Source organism: Pezoporus flaviventris, unplaced genomic scaffold (genome assembly GCF_033815535.1).
Source record: "Pezoporus flaviventris isolate CSIRO_AGI_PZ_B2104156 unplaced genomic scaffold, CSIRO_AGI_Pfla_v1 ptg000072l, whole genome shotgun sequence".
Lineage (NCBI taxonomy): Eukaryota > Metazoa > Chordata > Aves > Psittaciformes > Psittacidae > Pezoporus > Pezoporus flaviventris.
Genome location: NW_026892620.1, coordinates 8,492,489 through 8,512,862, shown reverse-complemented (window position 1 = coordinate 8,512,862; position 20,374 = coordinate 8,492,489). Strand labels below are relative to the sequence as shown.

The following is a 20,374-nucleotide window of genomic DNA, read 5'->3' as shown; positions in this document are numbered from 1 at the left end:
TCAATACACTAATATGAAACAATCAAACCTGTATTACAGCACTGTTGTACAGCACTTGACAAAAACATAAGTTGAAAATTGTTTTGTAGACATCCCAAAACTAATGGTTTCCGCTGAGTTTTCTAATGTGTCACATCTCTTTGTCACTTAATGGGCCACTCATCTTTCATTCTCCACATGAGGAAGAGTAAGCAGCACATTTCAAAAACACTTGTTTCCTTACCTCACACAAGGTAAAGTGACAAATTGAGACACTCCCAAAAAGTTTGAGTGAAATACATTCACAACATGACAATATTCACAGAACAAAATTCCAAAGTAATTAACAAGTTGTCAATAACTACAGGAATGTATGAAGTCACCAAGCCCAAAAAAATCTTCCCATTAGTTACAATGAAGAATATGCAATCCTGCAAAACATTAAACGTGGATTACATTTTCCTTATACATAATCTTTTATTTATATCCATGAGACTGATCCCAACCTAAGTAATGTGTGTTGCTCAAAAAAGAAGACATAGGAACAAAGCTATTCAGATTCCCACTAGCAGGACAAAAATAACTTGTTAGACCTGAGGATGTCCTAAGGGTTGGGTTCACATCTATTCAAAGTTTCGATCCAGCCATTTCTTCTTATTTCGTCTTGTACTTTCTACTCCTTTCCTTTCCCCAGGTGACACCATTCATTTGACTTGAACCATTTCCAGAATAATACATGAACACAGAGGCTGACAGAAATTGTTCGTGTAGGGCCCCTCCCTGTGCAGAATTATCCATCAGGAAACAGGTACATTTTCTGAAATTTGTATTTCTTCCTGAATGACTGAGAACTCACTTTAGAAACAGTGCTGAGCAATATACCAACACATTGCAAAAGTACTGCTCATGACTTTATACTGAAATGAACTGCATACATGTAGTGATGGAACTGGGAAGTCAGAAATGCTTTTTCTCTAATAACTCTAGGTTTTGTTCTTCCAGTTTTCTTCCTTCAGACAGCAAATATTAAATGCTTTCCTGTGACACAATTTTTGGTTTTAAAAAGAAAAAATAAATATTTTAGATCATACTGCTGGAGCTTCCAGCAGACATTTTATGAGGAAGAATTTTCTCTTTTTCTTGACACTGACATTCAAGATTAGTTCCAAATTTTTCCTCCTAATTAGCTTTTCCAAGACAATTGTATATTCGAAACAGAATACTTTCCCTCAGGGCATCAGAAGCTTAATCTGTCCAATTTCCTTTCAACGGACATTGAAAATAAAGCAGTGTGTTGTAACTCTGTGGGGAATTAAGAACTATGTGACATAAAAAATGGAAAAAGCACTACATAAATAAATTCAACATAGCAATGAAAATACAGTAATGAAAAATCCTTTAAGCCACATTATTAATACCTGACAGAACTGCCTGTTCATATTAAAGTCTTTTTGCCTTTCAAAGAAGGTTAAGACACTGAATTTACACAAAACTGAGGATTTTCATATTCACAATATACTGAGTGATTAGCATTAAATCATTTAGAAAATCTTAAAACAACCACTTTATCCAGCAGTCTTCTTCCTGACGGGAAAGATTTTTTCTTAAACTTTATCGTCCCTCACCTAACTCTTTACTTTTCTAATATCATAAATATAAAAAACAATAATACTAAGCATAAAATTACAAGATTATGGTGATAAACTGTAAGGCTATTACTGACTTTTTAGACAGAAATTACATTTGTAACTCTTATCAATGAAAGTAACTGTTGGACCAGCTTTTGGATTCTGATTAACAAGTCACTAAGAAAATAACTGCAGGTCTTGATTTAAAAATTCTTGAGAATTTAATTGATATTAATAATCTTTCTGGTGAATTGCACACTACCTGCCTAGCAGAAAAAGAGCTCTACAGAATGTTTTTTTTAGGACTTCTAACACGCACACTTTCATGCATAGTCCACAATAATTTCTACTGTATGCCATTTATAGATATGCTGCATACATACATGGTAAATGGGGGTGTGTAATGTAAGTAATACACATATAGACACTACAGAACTTCTTAAAAGTGAATACGCATCTATCTCATTCCTGTGTAGATTTATGCTTCACCTGTGCCTCTTAAACAGAGTTCAGAAAGGTACTTACTGATGTGTAGAGGAAGCCTTCTCCATTTAGGGCTATATACAACCCAGTCTTTACACCCTGGATAGCAACAACTCGAAGTCCCACTGGTATAAGGTTGAATAAAGCTGGGAATAAAAAAAAAAGAAGACCAGATATGAATATACTACAGTGTCACGGTTTAAGCCCAGCCAGTGGCATACATTTACTACTGTATTCTAATCAACATCATTAGTAAAAAGAAAGAAAAATTCTCCCTTTTTTTTTTATTTTAAACTGAAACCTAGTTTTACTTCTAGTAAAATTAATCCTTAAAATTAAAGCCTAAGTATCTGTCTAGCAATAAGTTCTGCAACAGTTCAGTATTTGGCACAGGTGCTAACTAGCAAATACAAAACACAGCAGACTGGACTGTAGTCATTTATGCAGCACTATAGACATGAGTATTTCAGACAATCTGAAAAGAGCCAGAGCCCAACATTTTCCATCAGTGTAGACTGTTTTTCAGGATAATACTTGCAAGAGATCCTGCAAAAAACCATACCTCTGATTCTGGGCATTTTTACAGTTTTTGATTAGAGGTGCTCTCTTTAAAGATTGCTTTCAAGGGGTCTGTGATTTGAAATTAAAAAAAAATACAACTGCTTTTGTGAATTACACATCTGATACAAGCAGTAGTACACAGGCATAACAGAGGTAATGAAAGAAGCTTATTCTAGTCCAGAGAATCACTGAAGTATGTGCTTCACTCTAAATGTGCTTAAATGCTATTGAGCTGAATACAGAACAAGTTCAAAGACTGAAATTTGTAGGGTGGGGCTGTGTGTGTGTGTGTAAATGTTAACCTGAGCTAATAGTAGATACCCTAGCAATAGATACCTCTGTGAAAAAGCCGTAGCTTTGGTTAGTGTCTGAAAGAGACCAGTGTGAAGCGTGGGAGTTTATTAGCCTCACCACAGAAAAACAAAAGTGATATAAGTAGGAGACACAGACCAATTCTTCTAATAAAAATTATGCCAGTACACGCCAAAACTAAGTTTACTGACTCATACTAGGAAATCAGATGCAAAGCACACATCAAGCAGTTTTGGAAGAAAAGACCTGGGTGAGCCAGGGTTCATGCTAAGTGTTTTTCCACTGTGGATGAATCAATGATTCACAGGTCCTTGCATGAAAACCAAAACGCAAACCATTGTATGGTCCACATGCAACTAAGCCAGGTCTCAGAAACATCGTAACACCTCCAGTGAGCTCCTCCAAATTTAGGAAGAACATCCATAGATGTGACCAGAAAGCGCACCCTATGAGCTATTTGCAATCAGAATGTCAGAGGTAAAGCCTAAATCAAGAGAAAAAGGGTAAATTGTAGCGTATAAATACATTTTCTCGAGGTGTGAAAACTCCTGGTTGGTCAAAGGGCACAAAGCCACAGATTATTTATGATGACAATGATCAAATCTTTACAACTGAGAAAAAACGTAGCTTGACTTCAAGACAAAATTACCTTCAACATTGTTACACACTAAAAGAACACGTAATATAAGAACTTTTTAGGAATGCACAAAGCCAACATGAAGCTACGAACTGTTGTAGCAGAGCACTTTCTATAGCTGTAGAAATTAAAATATATCCAAAAGAGCTCTGGAAGAACAGAAAAATAAATGGTTTTACAACTAAGAATGGAAGAGATGACATCGGCAAGAATTAGCACAAATATATATTTTCATTTCTGTAGTTTCCGAAATTCTCCGCCATGCAAGGATCTTACTGGATATGGGGCACAGACAAGGTTCCCTATCTAACCTATACAAAATAAATGTAAACCAGTGAAATATGGCACTCGTGGACAAGATGTCCTGAGAGTATATAGGCTAAATATTGAATGACTGGAGAGTTTTCAAATGTTCAATATAATCTGGAAGTTAAAAAAATAATCAGCCATTACCCTGAAATGAAACTATGTCAAAACCAGCAAAAGCACTATTGTGGGCAGTGTAGCAACACTACTGTCACAGCAACACAAGGTTTCAGATGGCAGTTATTTTTTTTTCTAGAAGAAACAAAATTGCAGGAGGAAGCCAAGATAGGAACACGATGCTAGAGGGAGGGCAGCAACAACTGAGGGAACACCAGAAAGGAAAAACAAACAGTACTTGTAGAAAGAAAAGAGGTGAACACAAAAGACAAGTCAGCCATGGAAAGCTAATGAAAAATAACTCCAAATCACAGTGGTTCAGTCAAAACTTCTGGAACCTAGATATACTTTGCTCTGTTACTAATAAAAATAAAGCAGCAAAGCTAGAAAAAAAAACAAACCCAAACAACCACCACTGAAGTAAGAGGCCTGTAACGTGGCAGTGTTTTATGCAATCTATAAAATTCCTACAGCGGCTTATAGTTGCTGGTGAATTTAGAAAGCACCGAGGAGAGCATAAAGAATCACAGAATCATAGAACAGTTAGGGTTGGAAAGGACCTTAAGATCACCTAGTTCCAATCCCCCTGCCATGGGCAGGGACACCTCACGCTAAACCATCTCAGCCAAGGCTTCATCCAATATATATATATAATGTGTCTTTTACCGACACTAAGTTTTACTTGGGAGATTTTCAGAGCTCCTGTAATTAGTCTAAGACCATAAAATTTTACAGTGTGATCTGAAATGCTCTAATTCTGCACATACAGAGTATTCAGTAACTTCCACAAAATCTTTCAGATTTGGGTGAAACTAAGGAGGCCAGTCTACATTCAATTATTGATTTCTAAATGCTCAGCAAGGTGCTTCACAGTGAGGTCGGCAAAACATGCATCAGTAAGGCACAGCATGTGGTTTTTATGTGCTCTGAAGCTGGCCAAAGGAAATTCAATTTCCTCCAGAACCTGGCTGTGCAGTAACTTTACTGAGCAGGATTTCTGTGCACAATTACATATTTCCAACCTTCCTAGGATTCACCTGTGCTATCCCCTACTCTAGTAAGAACTTGCCTTGAGAAAAGCAGAAAGCCTTCCAGAATTTGCTGGCATTTCAGGTCTGCACAGCCAAAGATAAGCCCTTACCCAAGGGGGGAGGGTAAAAAGAAACATGCCCCCAGCTTCCCTCTAAGACAATGATCCAAAACCAAAAAAAAAGTGGGGGTGAGGTCCCTGAACATCTTTATGTACCTAAACCCAGCCTGGTGAGTCCACCAGTGAGTTGAGAGAGGAAGCATCCTGGAACAACCCAGGAAATATAATTCTGCCTGATGCTCAGTGCTTCCATGCTGCACAATCAAGTATAAAGCCTGGCAAATCCAGCTGGAAACAAGATGTGAGAACATCAGGGTAATCAAGTGGACTGACAGGCAAAAATGGTGCAAGTAAAACCCTTTGTCAGTGCTGAGGCTGTGCATGCTCCCTTAGCTCTTCTTTTTATACCACCTAAACCACAACTGTACAGAAAATGATTTCTCTTCCTTTTCCTAAGCATGCAAGCCTACTCTCACCACACACAAGATCAGAAAATGGGGGAGGTGGACAGTTAATAGCAACAACTGGCATGAGAAAAGTTACTGGTTTAGGTGGTGTGGAGAGGATTTGCAGGAACAACCCAAGTCCTCCAAAAGTTTCAGCCAAAGTTAAAGTCCACTTTTTGATGTTGTAACTCCTTCCTTAAGCAAAACACAAACCCACCACATACCTTTTATCCTTTTTTATATGTAATGCCCTCACGGGCTATTAACTTGAAATCTGAAATGCCTGAAATCAGGTATTTCCATATCCTCATGGAAGTGTATGTAGGTACAACTGACTTATAGCTACAAGAAAACTGCCATTACAGATCACTGTTTTTCTCAAGAAGCTTGCTAGAGACCAATTTCTTACGGCTTATAAACTTGCTGTCTGTTCTGCACAGGCGCAGCCCTGTGTCAGTTAACAAGCGTACCCACAGCACCAAATCTCCAATCAGATCAAGGCAACTATTTCTTTGTTTCCATCTACGTGCCTACAGCCAAAAACGATGACTCCATTAGAACATCTTTTAGGTTGGCAACGAGTACAGGAAGGTTGGTATTCAGAGATCCATCCATCTTACGGAGGAAACCCATTCTATCCACTTGATGTTACACAAGACGTACTTTTTAGTATGGCTGAACATGCCCTCCACTGATCCTGTCACACTGACTAACATGATACTGATGGGAGAAACAGGCTTACCTAACTCCCAAAGGTGATGTAAATACATGACTAAATCTCCATGCAATTCTTTGAAGACAAACTGCAGTAAAAAACAGTGCAAAAATCAGACTGCAAATATTTCAGCTCAGTAATCCAAATTTTACAGCATTGCAGCTGGTTTTTTTTAAGCTTCATGTGCTTTATTTCTGTCTAATGATCTCCTGTACCTTAGAAGGATAATATGAACATTATTTTAGTAATATCTTCAAGCCAGAATATGAGAGTGGAAGGTAGTTTAGAAAGACATGAAAAAGTTAATACTTCCATATTAATTTTGGAAAATATACATAGAGCATTAGGAGCATGCATTGAAAGATGAAAATAATATTAAACAGTTGCATGATTTCTTGAACAGCAATTCTACCAGGTACCAAGTGCACAAAGGAACTAAGGCATGCTGCTGCATAATTAAGCAAGAGATGTCACAGCACAGCCAAATCAAAGATGCTTGGGTAATGTTAACTTTGGCATCTAAGACTTTATGAAATAAGGCTACAAATGAGTAATGCTCTTTTAATCTGTTTTAAACACAACTGTTAATTTCATAGGGGGCACAAATAGCAGCATTTGAGTGTTAAAATCAGGCTTATCACCCATTGAGGAAAGTTTCAGAATTTATGATGTTTTTTTTCAGTGGCTGTTGCCTGAGATATACTCTTCAGGTGAATCAAACTAAGCCATATGGCTAAGAGATTCAGGGTTTCAAACTCAGATATTAAAGAAACAGAATTGTATGTTTCCCAAATTAATTAGTTTTTCTACTAAACCTGCCCTTCATTCATGAGACAAAACTTTGAAGATAGACCAAAGACTGAAAATGAGTCATTTTGAGTGGCAAGGAGGACAGAACGGGAATGTAACTCTTGTTACCACAAGCACAACATGAAAATAATTTCCATTTCTTTATAATTTCTGTGTAGTAGCTTGCTTTTCCTAATTAATAATGATGAGGTCTATGGACAACACTGAAGCAAGTTCCATTCTCACCAGGTAATGCCGAGAACTGCTGTAAGGAAAATTAGAGCTAGAAAGGGATAGCTAAGCTGAGTAGGACCTCAGTAACCAAGACTACAGCTTTAACCACAGTCAGCCCTACTTTCACTTCAAACTATCCACAAAAGCAACCCAGAAAGTGTAAGGTATTAGAGGAAGAAAATAGTGAAAACCATCTAAACCAAGAAAAGCAATGCAATAAAGCCTCTTTCCACATACCACTAAGACTGGCAAAAACATACAAACTGCACACACAAGATGGTTAAAGCTAACAGCCTTGATCTGGTGATGAGATTTAAAGAAACTCAGGACTGTTAACCAATAGGTGCAATTAATCCCTACTCCATTATAGAACATCACTAACTTGGAAAAGATATAAAAAGAAATTAAACAAGGAACTGAAACCCATCACTCCATATAGATTGGGTTCTTACAGCATGGCTACCAACACAAGCAAAAGTATGTTCAGGGATGCAATTACAAGCAGTCACATCTTTCTTCCTTTTTCATGCAAGGGTTTGTGCACAGCAACACATTAAAAATCTTGCCCTCTAGCTCTGCAGACTCTACCCTTTACTCAAACATAAGGCAAGCTAGGGCAATGGCTTGCACTATAGCACCTGACCAAAACCACTAGGAAAACTCATTTTAACTTCCGATAGAAGTAAAAAGTCCCATTAAAGAGACTACCAAGAAGTTTCGAAGACAAAAAAAAAAAAAAAAGGGTGTAACCAGAATCACTCAGTTTGAACAGACTACATCTTGATCTTACTTTGTGCTACCTCTCTATAACACTGTAACTCCAATTGTGTATAACCTATGTTTACAGACATACATATAAAATGAGTACAAAATGAAAGATGCACTTGAGGGAATTTTAACTTTAAGCACTCCTCTAACTGCTTGACAGAACAAACTGCAACAGCACAAAAAGCATCAGCATGATTAAGCTTCAAAAAGATTCCTTGCTGAAGACAAAAAAGAAATCACTTCTCTGCCTCTCACTACTTCCTCACTCTGGCTCCTCTGACACATAGGTACTCAGATGGTCAGTGCATGAGGAGGACTTTTTCATAGGAACAGTGAATAGCGCAGAAGATGGGTGGAAGGCTGGCAGAGATGGACACCCTTTTGGCAGCATGTATTTTCTCCATTTTTATAAAACACACTTTGAATGGAAGTCATCCTCAGTCCTATTGACAGCTAATATATGTCCATCCCGTCGCCCACTGGGCACATCAAATAGACAGCCTGAAAGCTCCATGGTCAGAAGCAGGATTTTCCCCCTCTGGCAGCTGCCAAAACATACTTATCAGTAAGCTTCAGACAGAAGTTATCATGATAAGGAGCTCACAAAAAAAGAAAAGAAAAAAAGAAAAAAAAATATATTAAAAAAAAAATCAGAACACTGGGAATTCCATCCATGAGAAAAATATCACTTTAAAGTAAAAGAGAAAAGGAAAAATGAAATATGCTGTAATAAAGGAAAGCAAGGAGAAATAAAAAGTTTAAGAGGAAATGGAAGGAAACAAAGTGGAAAGGGAAAAGAACTGAGGAGAAAAACTGACAGCACAGAAGAAACAGACATATACTCATATACCAAATAGATAAATCTTTTCAGCTCTTCATGTAATGTTGATACATACATACTAGCAAAAATTAAGGTGGAGATTAATTTTACATTCTTATGGTCTAAACTGTCTTTCCTAAATAATATTGTAAAATTGGACTAGTGAAGAAGAAAATAGTGAATCAAACCAGTTAAAGGAAGAAAACAATTACTTTATGAAAAAAAAACACACCTTGGTTCAGCCTAAAAATCATGTTGAAGTAAAACACTTTATCTAACAATATTTATCCAAAATATGCAATACTGCTGTCTGGTATTTGGTTGAGTTTGGACAAGTTCTACATTTCAGAATATTTATGATATAGAATATTCATTTTTTATTTTGGAACAACGAGAACAAGGGCGATGGGCAGACAGATGGATATCCAGAAAGGCAGGGAGGAGGAAAAATGATAGAGTAAGCAAAAAAAGGAAGATTTGCAAAGGTTACAATAGCAAAAAAAGAGGAAAGTAAGGTACTATGGTCTAGTTTTGCAAACATTCAAAATCTACAGAATTCTAAGATTTAAAAAAAAAACCTAAACAGGAGTGACATTAAAACAGTCCAAAATTGTTGCAGTCATACACACCTCCTCACTGAAGCTGAAAAGAAGAGAGAGATGTGCAGAGAGAGAAGGTGAGGGAGAGGAAAGATACATGCTTGCACTTTATGACACAATTCTTGGACTTCTTATAGGCAAAGCTTCTATAAAAAGCAATAATGATCTTGTCTGTATAAGGTCTTAGTATCTAGTCCAGTACAGAAGCAGGCATGAGAGATGGACACACTGAGGGAAGAAAAGAAACAAGGAAAGTAGGGGAAAACCACTTGAAAAAACAAGCAGAAAAATGCACACCAAAATTGAGCAATCAGTTCTTTTTCTCAATTCGGAAAAAAAATACAATTGAACAATAAAAGATGATCACGCTATCTGTTGATGAAATATGTTAAAAATGATGTCTGTACATTGAGAGAATACCAGGGACCTAAGCAAAGTAAAGCAGAAACCTCAAATCCCTTAGTTTTTACAGCCTAATGCCAACATTTTTGAGAAAACAAAAGGTTTATTTATCTATGCATAATAAGAAGATATTTTATATTAAGAATGCTTAAAATAGACCTCAAGATCAAATATAAATGTTACTTAAATATGCCATTATCATTAAATAAACAAAACACAAATGTTCTTTGCTAAACAGAAAATTAAATATCAACTATTTCTAGAGTAAGAATAGGTTTGCTTAATTATAATTTGCAGCTGAAGTTATCAAACATATATGTGCTCATGGAATGAAAATATGTGGCAGTATCATAGGAAAACAGTACCAAAGCATCAACCCACAAGGCCTTTCAAGACAACTTTTGTTTGGGATATCTTTGAAAACTGCCACTGTAACAGTCCCTATACTGGTAGAAATTCTCTTAAAGTCACTGGAACTCTTGCTAGTATAGGGACTATAGGACCTTAAGCTGCAGTTCAGCAAGGTACTTCAGCATATGTTTTAAGCACGATTTTGGTAGACATTCATTTATTTGCTTTGCTGAATCAGGGTCTACATGATCAGATTTTTCAAGGAATTTTTGTTTCCATTGCTATTATTTATTTGAAGAAATTTAGCTTTTACAAGAAACTTATTTAATATAATTTTACCATTTTCATGAAATTATAAGAAGACAATCATTGGCCTAAGTGTCTCACTCCTAAGGTCCACTGGCTGTTACACCTTCCCTTTCAGAGGGAATACATTTAGGCCAATGTCTTGCACAAGCTGTGCTGGTGGTCATTAGACTTCAAATGGATAGAACCCTTTTCCTTCAGACAAAACACATTCAGAAACCCTCCAAATGCATTAACACTGTGCTTGCACGTTCATACTCAAGCAATGCAATCTGCATGTGCGATTATGACATTCCCCTGGGGCAGTCACTTACTAGAATTACTGCTGTCATCCTTGGTTCCATCGAGACTTCCATCGGGGTGCATTTGCAAGTAGTAGCCTTGCCTGCAATATAACCTGGTCACTATACCCTTGAGCTGGGGATCTGAAAGACAAACATATTTTGTCACTAGCCTCAAAACTTTTCCAAGAGTTATCCCTGCTTCTCTCACTGCAGGAGGAAGTTTGGTGAAGCAGCATTGCCATCTTAAATTAAGTACTACAACAGGATGGTCCTGATGGAGATGGGGAAAAGTCTCACCGCAGAGTATTATTATGTCAGTTGTGTGTCCTGTTCTCTGCCTCCAACATCCTTCATTATAATTAACACAGGTAAAACACAAGAAAAAAACACAGTAGCATGTATAGAACCTTACAGAATCTAACAAAACATTTAAAAAACCTTGCCTGTTTCATACATTTTAATAACTTACTCTAGTTCACATAATTTTTAAGGACACTTGGAGGAAAAGTTCTGTCTCCTTTCACTCTGTACCAAAAGTGATAAACTTATCAGGTATAATATTTTGCAACAGTCCCATCTGAAGAGTTCCCAAGATACTTTACTGATCTAGAAGCAGATACAATTCACCTGCCCTCTCCCACTCCCCAGGAAATAAGACCCACAGTCAAGGCAAGAAATGACATAACCCTCCTTCAACAGAGGGAAAAACCTGAAAAAAAAAAACTTAGCAAGATAAAAGTATATGGGAAATTCAGGTAGCTGAACAGGTAATACTCTGCCCTGTGTAATACTCTGCATTTAGGAAAATTGCCCAGAATTGGACAGAAGCTGCCAAGCCATAACTCTATGATTCATCTCAAGAATGATGCCTTACCAAATCACAAGGTAAGCTGCTGCAAAACTAGTTCAGTGCTGAGGAAGACAACATCACAACTTAAAAAAATCAACAGCACTACCTCTGAGTGATATTGGCCCTAGTATTGTTAAACATAAATTATCAGGCCAAACTCCAGGCAGCCAGTACATAAACTTGTGGGGACATTGGTATTAAAAGCATCTACGTCATATCATGCTTAGCTTTGCAATAATGACCTAAAATCCTAAGACTTTGAGAAAGGTATGTAATAAAATGAACAAGTAAACTTCCAAGGACAACAGAAATTATTTTCATGCAACCCCATGGCCAGAATATAAAATCCTCCTCAAATTGTGTGTAATTCCTTGCACAGTCAGTCATGCTGGGTTACTTATGGTATCCTAACAGGAGGCGGAAATAAACACTAATAAAATAACTGCCTCTGAGTGGAAAGCTCTGAACTTTTCTACAGAGGTTCAGTTCCATGTAATGATTATGAAAATGTTAAGTTTTCCTCGAATATCCAAGTTAAAGTCATATTAAACAATAACCCCATCTAAATTAAAAATATAAGATATCTATATTACTTGTAAATATAATAAAACCTGTTACTATAAATATTAACACTGCAAAACTTTTGAGGCATGGAAATAAGTAATATAAAAATTTGATGATCAACACGTAAGTACATTACAATTTTTTTTTTTAACTTCAACTTTTACTTTCCATGGATTTTTACATTAGCAAATGTAAATGTTCTTCATATAAGAATAGCCAGAAACAAGTATTTTTTAAAAAAATTATAAACAGAATGAACTGTATTTTCATTGACTATACTGTCTTAAAGAACTTCATCAGGCTACTCTAAAGTATTTTCATAATTTAAAAATGCAAAGTGACATTCTCTTACACAGGCACTATTCCTATCAGTGCATGCTTTCAATGTGCACTTCCAAATTGACAATTTTAAACTTACTTGCTTTACACATATTAAAATGGCATCCTAAAAGACTAAAAAAAAATATTTTAATAATATTACTATAACCAGAGCTTTACAAAGTATTTACAGGAAAAATATCAGCCTTTTGAAAAAGTTTATGCACCCAAAGAATCATGAGTTTTAATCATCCCTGTAGCTCAAAGAAGCATCGCAGTTAGGCAAAGTACAGCCAACTCACTATCACCAGCTACTTACATCTACTGCTTCAACAGGAAAAAAGTGAAACAGAAGTGACTTTTGAAATTGTTCTTTATACTCATTCTATTAATTTTTCTAAATTCACAAATAAAATATACTTTCTAACAAGAAACTGCACAATCATTTATCTGTGTTTTCACCAAAAGCATTATTTAAAGTTAACCAGCTAACTAAAATGATATCTGAAGAAAACTGATATGGTGGATAGCAATGCATTTCAGCTACCATTTCAGGCTGTGTGATGAGACAGGGTATGAATCCCCCATTTAATTCTTCACTCAAGTCCGAACACAACAAAATAATTATTATAGCATGAAACCAGAGGATCCTAGTCATGTGTTATGTATCACTTGTATTCAGCTTTAATGGTTTCATTTGTTGGAGAACTGAACAGAACTGTCCCCAAAACATGGCTCTTTCACTTGAATGTTTGAAATGGAATTTATTACTAATAGTGTGATACTAATTAATATTTTCATTGCATAAAGTATATCTCTGTAGACTAATAAATGGCAAAGAATTTTTTTTTTCCATTAAGTGTAGCAACTGAAACTTTCTTTTTATTTTTTTTCCCTATGGATTACTGCAACCTGTTTTATCTACCCCCCTAGGAGCATCTTTTCTACCTTAAATTCCTACCTGTCTTAGCAAGATTAGAACTTATTCCTGACAAGTAATTTAATCATGCATTTTTTTACCATTTGTTGATTGTAATATTTAGTTAATGTTTATCACAACAGTTTGGATCTATAACTCAAAGTAAAAAACAACTAAATATTTTAGCTGAACAGTGCTCAAAAACCAGGGTGGAACTGGACAATGTGGCATGGTATTTCTTTGATCTTAGCCAAAAAAGTGGCCCAGATTCAGTGATGGAATTGTATGAAATGACTCATTAATCTCAATGGAAGTCACAGTAAGCAATATTCAAAAAGACTACCCCGTACAGCCTCAAGATGAATATCTCCAAGACGAAGCAGACAATCCTGTCAGGCAAGGAATTTATCTCTCCTCCTTGCAGAAAGATAAATTGCCCTTTCAGTTTTTTTTTGAGACTCCTGGGCAGTAAGCAGGGAATAGCAATCCGCTGGTCCCTGTATTCCTATAGCATTGTATCTACCTATTGTCCCTTCATGATATTGCAGGAACAGTCTCCGACACTTTACAAACAAGCTTCTCAAACCTCACTTGACAACAGTTTTCTGTTTTGTTTTGGTTTACTGTCTGCTAGAAAGTTAGAGTGACCAGCAGTGCCCAGAAATACCGGCAGAAGACTGGTGTCTGCAGGTGTACCGGTACTTAATGATTTTTAACTCCCATTGCAGTGATACAGGTAGACAGATCAGCAATTACTCTAACCCTTTACACCCCATGCACATCTTTTTCTTCCCACATGAAAAAGAAAGGGAATGGCAAGAGAATACAGAAAAATAATACAACACAAACAAACACAAAGAGAGTAGACAACCTCATCAAAGACATCCCAGTTCATTATTTTATTACAGATATTTTGCTGGTAGTTCTCTTAAAGTCCCAGCTGCTACAGAGAGGTGATTATGTGAAAATTCCATTTCTATTTAATTTTAAGCATCTTGACTTCAGGGGAAAAAAAAATCCTAAGCCAGCAAACTTCACCACTGGATAAAAAACAAAGGAGAGCTCAACATCTCCTAATGATGCACCTGGACTTCTGATGCTGAACTTTTTAGTGTGACATGTCTGCAATGCCCCGCCATGGAAAGAATTATTCTGACTTGTAGTTATTAGAGGTTGTCTCTAAAATTTCAAAGATGTTGTACTGAATGGAAAAAGCAACCCCTTCTTAAGCCTGTCCTTCCACAGCAACCTGCATGACAGCAGCCACTTGCAGCCTGTCTTTATTGCTTTTTTCCTTGACAATGGCGACAGCAGGATGCATGACTGCAGTTAGCATGTACGCTTTGTCAGTAGGTTGTCCTCAGCAAAGGCAGAGTTTAATTAAGATGTCTTCTCTTCTCCCTCGAATAGCGGCTATAAAAGCAGCTTTGGCATTAACTCGTGACAGGCTGAGTGCTTCTCTCGCTTTAGAACAATTATGATACTTTCTGTTTTGAATTAACAATGTTTGCTGTTCACAAACAGAATGATTTTAGCATCCCCACCCTCAGAGACTGCCAGGACAGATCTCTTTAGAAATTGTATAGGTTTAAAATACAAGAGGGCAAACTCATTACACATGAGTGTTAAGGATTTTACCTTTGTAATTACATTTTACCTTTGTATTTACTTTGTTCAGACACAGATGAATGTACAGTGCTAAAAGAACAATGATGAGTATTCCCATTGTTTTTTAACATCATGAAAAATCAATGCCTTCCTTATCATCCACTGGAGTTTTAATTTGTAGTTTTTACCACAGGAAGGCTTTCTTTGCCTGTTATTATTTACTGACTCCCTCTTATAAGTAAAGGTAGTAAATAAAATCCTGTTTGAGCTGGCAAGCAAATGCTTAACAGTGGGTTAGTCTCATATCAACTCACATTCTTAGGGAGAATAAACTGCACTATCCACTCTGTCACAAAATGAGTTCTCAGAGAGTCAAATGAAAGCTAGTATTTAGACGTACATTCTGCTCAAATAGCATAGCACCAAACTCATGATAACAGCTGGTAGCTCCAGGTCCTTCACGTTTTACTTGCATTTCCCTCCTGCAGTTTATACTTTTGGATACTTCAGTACTTAAAATACCACTCATACACATCCAAAATAAATCAGGCATCTATTTCTTTAAGATTTACAATAATCACCATGACTTGACTGCCATGTCTTGCCTACTGATGTTATGATCAGCATCTTTTAGACATTTTCTCCGTCTATGAAACTTTTTATTTGAAATATCAAAAACGTTTATAATATGTATTAAGATTTAAAAAGTGTCACACCCCAAAGAAGTTGCAACCCCCAGATTTCTTCTGAAGTTGGGAAGCAAATACCCACACAAAGCACAAAGTGTCCCACCTAGCCCAGACCCACCTCCCAGGTAGTTTGTAAGGCCTGGGACATGTAAAAGGTGACGTTTCCTGACTTCTCAGACAAGACTACCCTGACAATAGTGTTGTGACATTTCAGACTGGGATTCTTGCAGTCTGTCTTTCTGAAGCCACTCTACATTGTGTAATAATTAAATACCCAGCACACGTGGGATTTGAGCCCGCCCATCATACCATGAGGCAGCCTCCAGCCCTTCACCAACTTTTGCACAGAAACCTATTGATGCTTCAGATTAACATCTGGATAATACTCAAAACTTCAAACACGTGTCAGTACGACAGCATTTTAGAAATACTTCCTACTAGGCAATTCAGATCCAGAAAGAGGGACTAAATCCCATGGAAAATTACATTTCTTTTTTGGATTCTCAATTCAAATATTTCGGTTCCTGTTGTAATGCTTTTCGCAGTTTCCAAAAGTCGCCTTCTTCTCAAGCATACTGTTTATGTCTAATTGCAACAGTACTCCAAGAGGTACACTCAGTACTGATGACCACATTACATTCCTTTTGCCTTGTTTTGGCAAGTTTTGCATTGTCATCCCAGTATGTAAAAGTGCAGGATCCTCTGATACGTGTTACACAATCACAAAAGCAAGCTTCCTAAAGCAAGTACATAGCCAATGGGGAACTCAAACACAGAATTTTGTACTTCATTTAAAGGTGATAAAATCCTAAATAGGCATCTAAAAACAGAATGTTCCTTCATTATTTATCTCTTCAGCTGTTCTTATGATACAGCTCTTGCATTCAAAAGCTTTATACATTCCTAACTTCTTTATTATTTTGACTGTCCTGTCACCTGGTGTGTCAATGTTTCAAAGCTTCTGATCGTGTGCTTGTTACTTTCTCTCACTGTTAATAAGAAGTGATAAAATACGGACATTCATATACCAGTGCTTTCTGATTTTAATAATAATAATTTCAATATCTCATAATACACACCAGAAAACTAAAATTTAATTAAAAACTTGAAAGAAAAATATTTTTAGAAGAAAGTTTTGCTCTATTCAGGACAGAGGGAAAAAGGCTATCATGTGAACTCAGAAAAGCAGTAGTATCCATTATTTCCTGTTCCCATAAGTAATAATAGTACTTATTCTGAAATGTGGCTTTCTCTGTGCTCACTTATTTTTCTGTCCTCACAATGATTACAGGGCACTCAACTTTGGTGTTTATTTTTAACTCTACTTTTTGTCCATTCATGCCTCACATCACAAGCTCGTCTCCCGCAGAATCTCACTTTGAGAGCACATTTAAGAGAGACAAGAGTCCTCCTGTGTTCCTGTGCTGTCATTGTCATCTGCACTTCCACAGCATTTATGAAATTTCTTGGTAAACTCTGAAAGCGGGTCGGAGTTCTGTAAAATAGTTGCTTTTCTTGAAAGCCCAGCATCACACCCTTTGTGCTGGCATCCTTGCCTTTGTATTGCAAATGTTTTTATGTTAACTGCAAAGTGTGCTCCCTTCCATTTGTGTGCACTGATGTTTTGTCTCTAGGTCTTACAATACACTTCAAACTACATGAGATTTGCTTCTTGCTATGTGGTTCTACTTGAACAAATTTGACCGTCAATAGAATTACAGCAACTTGGCTTCTAGCTGGGATAATTTGTATCTGTTCAGATTCACCAGAATATTAGATTTAATAGACCTGTCTACAGCATAATATCTAACAGTCTTCTTTACCAGCTATATTATTTTGGAAGGTATTTGTTGGACAGGGAAGAGGTTTAGATTGTCAAGAAAACACATTGTTCCAAAATCAGAATTTTACATGGGTATGGTAATTTGATTTTAGTAACTTCATTTAATAATTTTCTTTTCCTACAGGACCATACTGCACATCTCCGATGCTTGTGATCTTGCAACACATGGTCTTGTTGGGAAATTTCTCCCTAAATATTACCTGCCACTGTTGAGCCATGTTTCTTCTTATAAAATAAAACTCAAATGATCTTTAATTTCTCAGTTTCTAAAATAGTTGATATTATATACAGGAATACTGAGAAGAAGCTGGCCTCTAATTCCAGGTTCACTTAGCACTAGTCATAGTTTAATGCATTTAAATATTATATGACAAACACCATCTTCCACTGGCACAAAGAAATCATCTTTGCAACTATATTCACTTCCTCAAAGTTTACTTTGAAATGCTATGAATTCTATTGCCTAAAGTTCCATATTACAACAGTCTTGCAATTACAATTTTTATTTGCTGTTTTCATTTTACCTAGGCTTAAAAAATATCCTTACTGAATTTTCTTGACTTAAATAATTTTCTAGTATTTTGTTTAGGACTCCTTCCTATACCTGAATGTCTTAGTTCTACCTGGCATTTTCTTGCTTCTGAATTCTGTCATTAAAATATTAACATCATATGAAATATTCCTTAACATTTCTGTTTAAAACAAAAATGTTAAGCAATACATCCCAGAGTTAATTAATTTGAGTCCTCATTTTTGCAATAATCTCCATTTTGTTAGCTTCCCATAAAAAGGCTCTGTGAAATACCAAAGTTTATTTTAGCCACATTCAAAAAACACCAAGGCACAACAATGTGACAGATTCTATTACTGTTTAACTTATATATAAATTTTTACTAATGCATTACCCTTTGAATCAGTAACTAAATGGGTTTTAGTAATGAGATTTCTCTGAAGATGCCACTGAATGCTGAAAGCACAACAGGATGGGCACAGATGACCTTTCCAAATGTAAATTAATATATTTCACATAACACCTGACTTACCAAGGAACGAATCTGACACTGCCTTTCCTAGATAATTCATATTTTTAGAAATGTAATGTTTAAACATTAAGTTTATTTTTACAATCTTGACTATTTGTCTCCTTGCATGCTTCATCACAAAGCAATGAAATATTTTAAGTCAGCTCCTATTTCTTTTATAAACTGACTTAGAATTAAATTTGGAAAGCACCAAAACAACCTGTTTTAAAAGTATTCAAAAATACCAATGTAATGTTTAATGGAGAGAGGATAGCAGGATAATTTGCAATGTTATATATTAAATACTAAACACTTCATTTTCTACTGTTGCATACAGGAAGCTTCCCTAATACTGAGTGGCAGGGGTTCTTAACTTGTTATCAACTTTATTTAATTATTGCCAGCGTGTGTAAAAGCCAACAAAATGAAGTAATATATTCCCTCTGCTTAGATATGCAACAGCATCTCTTCTGAAATGTGCACCTCAAGAACATACTGAATTATATTTACTTCCTAGCCAATGGCACAAAATACTGAAAGGAGCCATTTGCATTACTTTCAAAAAATTTTACATTTTCATCTACTGACAATCATGAAAAGTGGAGGTAAAAAAGATGAACTGCACTGTCAATGAACTGGGACAAAGGCGATTTTACCTAGTTATGAAGTGGTAACTACAAATGGCAATACATAAGATCACAGAACCATTTTGGTTGAAAAAGTCCCTAAAAATCATTGAATCTAGCCATTAAGGTAGTAATACTAAGTCCACTGCTAAACCATATCCCTAAGTACCACACCTACACATCATTTAAATACCTCCAGGGATGGTGACTCAACCACATCCCGGGGCTGCCTGTTCCAAACCTTGACAACCCTTTCGGGGCAGAAATTTTTCCTCGCATTCCTTGCATCAAAAGCTCCCCCTGTGCAAATTCAGGCCATTTCCTCTCAACCCATTGCTTGCTACCTGGGAGAAGAGACCAACACTCACCTCGCTACAACTTCCTTTCAGGTAGCTGTAGAGAGTAATAAGGTCTCCCCTAAGCCTCCTTTTCTCCAGACTAAACAATATCCTTGGTACTTTAGCTAGTTCCCTCAGCTGTTCCTCACAGGACTTGTTCTCATATGATATGTCACAGCTATACTGCAGAGCAGACACTCAAGTTTTCTTTGGTAGGTGAACAACATATAAGGCTTTCCTGGTTTCAGGTGCAGCAGATTCCAAATATCTTCTAATGTAGCTGTCTCAATTTTTACTGCCACCAACATAAATAAAGAGTTGCATTTTGCAAAATTACAAAAAATCATGAACTGCCATTTTCACATTAGCTGGGTTGAATAGACTGAGCTGAGATTTATACAGGCTTAAACACATAAACCAGAAAGCCAACAAAACCATGATTTGTTCTTTTTCATCAGTGCAAATAAATTAGTACAGAAATGTAAATTTCTGATTAACAATATAATAAAAGCATTAAGTTGTGACCAAAACCAAATAAACCCCATTTGATACTTAAAAAAAAAAATCACTTAAAAGGAAATAAAGTACTAAGGATGTTAATAATTGTTGTTCAATGATGTACAAAACACAGGGGTTGTGTTTTCTTTATATCTGACAGAAAGCATTTACTATGAAAAATATGGATCAATGAACTGACTTCCAACCTTCAATAAAGTGGAAAAGTAAAAATTTTCCTTTATTGAACGTTACGTAGTTTTATATATTACTAC

At 36.2% G+C, this 20,374-nt stretch overlaps 1 protein-coding gene across 8 annotated transcripts in view; it reads right to left on the bottom strand.

The window, feature by feature from the left end:
- FGF14 (fibroblast growth factor 14) overlaps nucleotides 1-20,374 on the bottom strand; it is a 401,018-nt gene that overhangs the window by 94,003 nt on the left and 286,641 nt on the right. For 5 of the 8 annotated variants that reach the window (XM_061472817.1, XM_061472825.1, XM_061472823.1 and 2 more), the window contains 2 exons: nucleotides 10,858-10,968; nucleotides 2,133-2,236 (listed from right to left, as the gene is read on the bottom strand). In XM_061472817.1, coding sequence (XP_061328801.1) covers nucleotides 2,133-2,236; nucleotides 10,858-10,968 — 215 coding nt within the window. The remainder of the gene's footprint in view (nucleotides 1-2,132; nucleotides 2,237-10,857; nucleotides 10,969-20,374) is intronic. The other 3 variants (XM_061472819.1, XM_061472824.1, XM_061472820.1) reach the window with 1 other exon arrangement.